General features: G+C 31.1%; 1 protein-coding gene across 1 annotated transcript in view; it reads right to left on the reverse strand.

Annotated features, from left to right (window-relative positions):
- Positions 1-4,876, reverse strand: part of LOC109861139 (acid sphingomyelinase-like phosphodiesterase 3b) — a 14,284-nt gene extending 9,408 nt beyond the window's left edge. The window contains exon 1 of the mRNA XM_020440653.1: positions 4,681-4,876. Within this exon, the coding sequence (XP_020296242.1) occupies positions 4,681-4,876 (196 nt within the window). The remainder of the gene's footprint in view (positions 1-4,680) is intronic.
- Positions 4,877-7,932: the final 3,056 nt, after the last annotated feature.

Below are 7,932 nucleotides of genomic sequence, written 5' to 3' on the forward strand. Positions count from 1 at the left end.
GTAAATTTTTACAAGTGAGTTTTTCGAATTGAAATCTCAATTCTTAAAATCATACGGGATGCTAGATTTGCATCTCACATATGAGAGACCCCGGACAACAGTATCAGACCATCTCCGATATATATGGGAATATTGCGAGACTAACTCCAAGTGCCTCGGTGGCCTAACAGGGAAGGCGATGGCACGGTAAGCCGGAGATTCCAGGTTCGACTCCTGGCCGAGGAGTTTTTTTCGCAATATTTTAATTATTAGTTAGGGGGGGTATCCGGGGTCTCTCATATGTGAGATGCAAATCTAGCATCCCGTATGATTTTAAGAATTGAGATTTCAATTCGAAAAACTCACTTGTAAAAATTTACAAGTGAATTCGTTACATGTATATACATATATATATATACATGTATAAGTTCTCGCTCAACACTTTGAGAACGGCTCGTAAGGCCTTATATTCATTCATTGGTTTAAATTTCACGAGCCTTAAGTCTTTATTAATTATTAGAGTTTTTTTTATCCACCTTTATGTGTGCAAAAAATTATTTAGAAATTGTAAATATGTTATTGGATGATATTTTAGTTCTCAAATTCGCCGCTAGGCGGCGTCACATTAAATAATTTTTTTACAAATGAAAATAACGCACAAGCACATAAAAATAGCCTATTGATTGGGTTAAATTCATAATTTATAAGTCCATTTGTTTTTCTTTCTTGCTGTATGTACTTTTTTTTTCAACAAAATGGATGATGACGGAAATAATGAACTTGATGTTTGGAGTAGTGGCGAGTCCGAGCCAAGTAAGGCATATTTGGACGATTTCGATGTTTTTGATAAAATTGATAAAGAACCTGAAAACTTATTATTTGGATATAAAATATTTTATGATAAAGATTTTGATTCTTCCATAAAAAATTTTACTTAAAAGTCTGGTATTTGCGATGATATTTCTCTAAGCGATAACAATCCGATTCACTACTTTGAGCCTTTTTTGACGATTCTTTATTAGAGATAATCACTAAAGAAACAAATTGTTATCAATATTAGAATCCTAAGCTACTACGCAAAAAATGAAACCTTGAGTAAAGTTGACAACAGATGAGTTGCGAACATTTCATAGTCTAAAAATTCTGATGAGTCATGTTAGAATTCACTTGAAGATTATTGGAGTACCAATCCCATGCTAGTGACTCCAATATTTCCACAAGTAATGACTTGCAATAGATATCTGCAAATTTATTTTACGCTACTTGCATTTTCAAAACAATGAAGTTATCACAAATTATCCACTGAAAAAAATCAAACCCGTAATTGATGATCTAAATAAAAAATTTTTAAATATCATGATCCCAGGAGAAAAGCTATGTATCGACGGAAGTCTCCTTTTATAGAAAGAGAGATTGAAATTCAAGTAATTTTTGCCTTTGAAAAGAAATTGGTTTGGTATAAAAATATTTGAACTTGTTGATTGTCAAAGTGGATTTATATTAGACTTTGTTATTTACACTGAATCAGATACTGATTATGAAAAATTTGGTTTATACGTATCAGATGATGTTGCTCATTTTTTAAAGATATATTTTTTGAAAAGTCACATTGTTTTTGTAGATAATTGGTATACTTCTCCTATTGATGCCAAATTTTTACATGAGCATGATACGGGTTTATGCGATACAGTAAAAAAGAATAGAACCGGACTACCTAAACTAAACAGAAAACTCAGAAAAGGAGAAGTAGAGGTTGCTCATAATCTCATCTAGATGGCTATAAAATGGCAGGATAAAAAGGAAGTATACATAATAACTACTGTACATAAACTTGATTTTAGTGCCACTGGAAAAAAGAACTAAAACTAAAGAAGATATTATAAAACCTACTTGTATCATTGACTATAATAAAAACATGGGAGGAATTCATAACATTGACAGACAACTAGTTTTGACTAAATCAGTTAGAAAGTCAATAAAATGATACAGAAAGTTATTCTTTTACTTAGTAGATTTAGCGTTGACTAATGCTCATGCTTTGTACAAAATAAATAATGAAATGATATCTTTTCCTGATTTCCGACTAAAAATAATTTCTCAGCTTTACTCAATTTTGAGACTAATACATCTGTTTCTATTCAGTCAGATTCCTCTCGACTTATAGGATATTTCCCAACATATTCAAATTCAAGAAGGCGATGTACTCTGCGTTCTTTGTCAAAATATAAATCGCAATCTCGCTATGTCAGTAATATATGTGACATAGCATTATACGTAACACTTTGCTTTAAAAATTATCACACCAAAGCTATACTGTCATAAATACAATAGAAACAAGTACAATAAAAAAATCAAATAAAAAACATAAAACATAAAAAACATACAAAAAAATAAAATATACAAAAACCATAAAAAACCACAAAAACATATAAAACAACAAAAAAAAGGAAAAAACAAAAATACTTTCTTATCTACTTTTTCCTTCTTGTTAGCCCTGGATAAAGGTAAAATTGTTTAAAATTTACAGTGTAATCTGAGATACAAAATTATTTATTTATACATGATTAACCACTAATAATGCTACTGTATTAAAAGATTTTTGCAATTTAAATTCAAAAAACGTAATCAGCAATATAAAAAACTCTGAAAAATAACATTTTTTAAAAAAAATTTGAACATTTTATAATTTTCACTACTATTCCCCGCCTGCTTAGCGCCAAAAGGAGTCAGGTGAAATCTAAGGCTCTTCACACAACATAATAAACTGATGTTTTATATAAATATTTTACAAAAAATACCATGTTTTTAATGGAAAAATACCGGCGGTCCAAAAGTTAACGGTATGGCCAATGTTGAAAATTTTCAAAATTAGAATTTTAGTGGTTTTAAATGTTTTTTATATCGCTAAGTACGATTCTAATGTCAGATTATCAAAATTTTACACAGGAACAATGTGTTGCCAACCGAAATAAGTCTGAACGAGTAACAGCAATTACATTCATATATATGAAATTTTCCTTGAGCGTTACCCAGAGCTAACGGCATGGACTAGAAACTTATATAGCTTCTTTTTTATTTTATAATTTTGGGAGTTTCTTGTAGTTTTTAATTTTTTTTTTATCTTTTTATTTTGCTATTTATTGTTTTGAAATGGAAAAAAATAAAATTATAAATAAATGTATATTTTGTGCATAAGAATTTACGATAATGTTCATTTTATATAAAATTTTCAAAACAAGATGTTATGCATAATGCAGTATTACAAGTAGAACATACATATCGAGTTTGACGTCTAATTTGATGTAATAAACACAAATGACACCGTCAATTTTTATCAAGTACATATATATAAATACATGCTTCTCAAGCACATTAATATATATGCATATACATCTATTATATATTTTTATATGCACATTAAATACCCTGATAGCCAAGCATGTTTTACAAAATTATGTAACTTAATGCTGAGTTGAAGTTTTCGACTAGTTGCTGTGTATTTGCTGAAAACATGATGCATAGTCATACGTAGTCGACAACACGAAGGAATATTTGAGACATTTTGTGTCAGCAGATTCAGAGCAAACAGAGAGCAACTGTTGCTTATTAAGTTGTCAACAAAATGACTTCCATTCATTGAAAACTCTTTGCTTTGTTATTCGTTTTCGGCAACATAGAAGCAACAGGACGTAACAAAACAAGACACCGATGTCTGTACTTCTGTCGTATGGTTGATAAAAACTGGTGACATATATTTATTCTATCTTGTAGCCCATTAAATGTCGAAAACAAATGACCGTCTTTTAAAATAAGTAGACAAAAATAATTACATTTTAGTAAAGAACAAGTGGTCTCGCGGACTGAGTGCAGGGATTGCAAATATGAAGGTCTCGAATTCAAATCTCAACCATTATCTTAAGATTTTTGTCCGACTCCGGTACTTTTCATCGAGTTAATCAGTTGATCGGCAAACTGAATCAGGTATTCAAAGATTATTTCGAGTAAAATCTCGAATTATTAATTTCTCTCTCACAAAACGATGTGCTATTGAATATATATATTTATCCTTTTTCGACATATTGTATTTTTGCTGAAATTTATGACACGTGTTGTTGGCAACTTGTTGTCATGTTGCTCTTTATATTAGTGATAAACCGTTGACAGCAAGTTGTCGACAACACATGTTGAATACGTGTCATGTCAAATACCAGACTCACCTTTTTCTAAATGTGCTGAAAACTTAAGCGTTTTGTTTTCGGCAACATGACAGCAAAAACACACAGGTATGCCTAAAAAGATGTTAGAAGATATCCTGAGGACACTTTTGTGAAAACATACAACTATCCCAGCAAACACAGATATACAGCAACATTGTCGTAATAAAACAAATGTAACAAGTAATATAACATGGTCGTTGCATGTAACATCCATGTTAGTTGTAATTTCCCAGGTAGCAAGCTCACGTGATAATGACGTCAGTTTTTGGTCTGCAAAACGTCAATTATACATAACAATGACGTGATTTTGACGTACATATCACGTGATTATGTCACATCTTATTGACATCATTACGAGGGTGGGGTGAACAGTTTCCTGATAAAGAAAAACAATTTGTTTTGTTTTTTGTTTTGCTTTATTTTTCAACATAATCTCCATCAAGATTAATACATTTTTCATAACGGTGCTCTAATGCAGTGATACCATTTTTATAGTCCGATATGTCAAGTTCCTCAAAATCCTCATTTACAGCATTGATGACTTCCTCGTTGCTCTCTAATTTTTTACCTCCAAGCCATTTTTTAAGGTTAGGAAACAAATGATAGTCGCTGGAGGCTAAATCTGGTAAATATGCTGGTTGGGGGAATAATTCGAACTTCAATTCGTTGATTTTAGCCATCGCAACGACCGACGAATGGGCAGGTGCGTTGTCATGGTGAAACAAGATTTTTTTCTTCGCCAAGTGAGGTCGTTTATTTTTCACTTTGTTCTTCAAACGTTACAATAACTCTGCGTAATAGTGACCAGTGATGGTTTTACTTTTCTCCAGGTAATCAATGAAAATAATTCCTTTCGCATCCCAAAAAACAGTTGCTATAATCTTATTCGCTGATAAAATTGTTTTTGCCTTCTTTGGGGTTGGTTCACCTGGTCCAATCCATTGTTTCGACTGTTGTTTACTTTCAGGAGTGTAGTGGTGAATCCAAGTTTCATCCACAGTTATAAATCGACGCAAAAATTTGCTGAGGTTTCGCTTGTACAGCGCCAAATTTTCGATTGAAACAGTTTTTCGGGTCAAAAACAATTTTTGATCGACTGTTAGCAAACGCGGCACCCACCTAGCACAGAGCTTCCTTATGCTCAAATGTTCATGTAAAATATTGCGTACACGTTCAGTTGACATCCTAGTAGCCTCAGCTATCTCACTTACTTTTAGTCTGCGGTCCTCCATTACTATTTTATGAATTTTTTCAATCATTTCGGAAGTTGTGACCTCAACGGAACGTCCTGAACGTGGATTGTCAGAAGTGCTCGTGCGACCTTTCTTAAATTCAGAAACCCATTGTTTAACCGTTGAATATGATGGAGAAGAGTCTTTCAGTGTTGAATCCAGCTCTTTAATTTGTAATGGTGTTAGGCCATTTAAATAAAAGTATTTGATGACCGCACGCTTCTCTGATTTTTTCATTTTCACGTAAGCAATCAAGGCGTCTTGTTCAATCGGCTCTCAAATGTACACTGATAAAGCAATTGACCTGAAAATTTATATACAAGCTAGTGAGATATAGTACTATAGAATACAAGCCAAAAATTAGACCTGCTGGCGCCATTTTTAGGTCAGGCCAGAAACTTTTCACCCCACCCTCGTATATTACGTCAAGTAGACGTGAATATAATCAAAAAAATCTCACTAATATAACATGGTAAAGACGTTATTGTAAATTTAACAAAAAAATAAAATACAACAAGAACAATAACTTAAAGAACAATAATATCAACATCTCACATAGCACGTAATATTGCTGCATTACAGTAATAAAATGACCGCCGAAATGCATCGCAGTAATATTACGGTGATACATATATAAAAAAACGCTTTATAGAAACAAAATTAATTCGAAATTTCACTTGAATTAATTTTTGGAGATCTGATTCAGTTTGTCAATCAACTGATTAACTCGATAAAAGATACCGGGCCTGGAAAAAATCCTAAGGTGATGATGGGATTTAAACTCGAGACCTCCATATTCGCAGCCCCTGCACTTAGTCCGCTAGACCACTTGTTCCTTACTATAATGTAATTATTGTTGGCTCTTATAACCGAGGATTTCATGTTTGTAAGTATTTTTCTTTAATTATTCTCAAACTATTCTACACATTTCATTTATTATTTAATAATAANAAATATTTAATACTAATTGTTCTTATTATAAAATTTAGATTACTACAATAACCTTTAGTTATTATTGAATATATATTTATTATATAATATGTTATTTTTAATCGCAAATAAATTTAATATATAAAAGGTAATCAGTTTACCAAAGTGTACGTGGCTACTTACCTATAAATAATTGGCTATACTTACCTATAAATAATGTATTTAAAGATATAGTATTATTCAAAAAAACAAATGTTATTAATAAACATATTATTATAATTAACGGTCAAATTTAACTCAAGTTTGTTGTTAGAACGTCATTTAACCGTTTTATTGATGTCATATTAAAATTCAATAAAGAAGTTGATAGATGACGTCAACGCGACATCTAAATGACGTCATATCGGTGACGTCAACTTTTGGTATTGTAAATGACGTCAAAATAACGTACCATTTATGTTAATTAAGTTTGTGGTCATCAAAATCACTTTATTATCATGTCATTATCACGTAAGCTTGCTAGCTGGGTTCCTACTCATTGTATATTGCAGTTATATAATATGTATATAACATATAAGTATAATGTTATATAACTGTTATTCAGTTACAGAAATATTATATGACAGTTATAATGTCATTACTAGCTAATAACAAGCAATATAATATAATAGCAATATGATATATAGGTATATAACATAATTATATTCCAATTAAAACAAAGTTATATAACACCGATATTAATAGAGTATAACAGTTGTTATATTACGTGTTATTTTTATGTTATATAGCAGTTATGGTCTGTGTTTGCTGGGATGTTACCAATTAATTCCCAGATATGTAGATGTTCTCTGAAAAATCAAAAGACATCCAATATATATAATAGAAAAAGTAGATAGCTTGTAGACATCTAGTAATTATCCAGTAGACATTAATAGTTTATATAGTTTATATTTATTAATAGTTTTACAATACTTACTAATTATAAATTACATTAATCTTACATAACTAAATGTAATCATCCCAGCAAACACAACCCAGATAGCACATGGATGTCTATTAGACGTCCATCGAACGTTCCCTTGTGAACATTGGAACGTTCGATAGATGTCCGATTAAAGTTCGCTGGACGTTTAGTGGACGTACATTCGAGATATGTTTGCAACTCCGTACGACGTCCATAAAATGTCCATGCTGGACTTTCACTAAACGTTCGACGGATCTTAATTGGACGTCTAATGGATGTTTTAATTTCTACCAACGGACGTCCACAGAATGTCCGAAACATGTTCCGTGTTTAAAAGTTGCATTAATTATAAGTTTTAGCACTCTTGGTTATTAAAAATATTTATGGACATAAGTAAATTTTAAAAAATTTAATATATATATGTTATATAACATTTAATAAAACGCAAATTGATTTAAAAATTACAATGTTTCAGAATTGCAAATTTTGTTCGATTTGAGAAAAAAATTAGATATATTTAAAAAACAGCATTTATTAAGAATGTTGTATCATATAAATAGAAGTAGGACAAAATATAATATACACAGTTTGTCCGGAAAGTTCCCGGACT

Source organism: Pseudomyrmex gracilis, unplaced genomic scaffold, assembly GCF_002006095.1.
Source record: "Pseudomyrmex gracilis isolate BER0280 unplaced genomic scaffold, ASM200609v1 scaffold_597, whole genome shotgun sequence".
NCBI lineage: Eukaryota > Metazoa > Arthropoda > Insecta > Hymenoptera > Formicidae > Pseudomyrmex > Pseudomyrmex gracilis.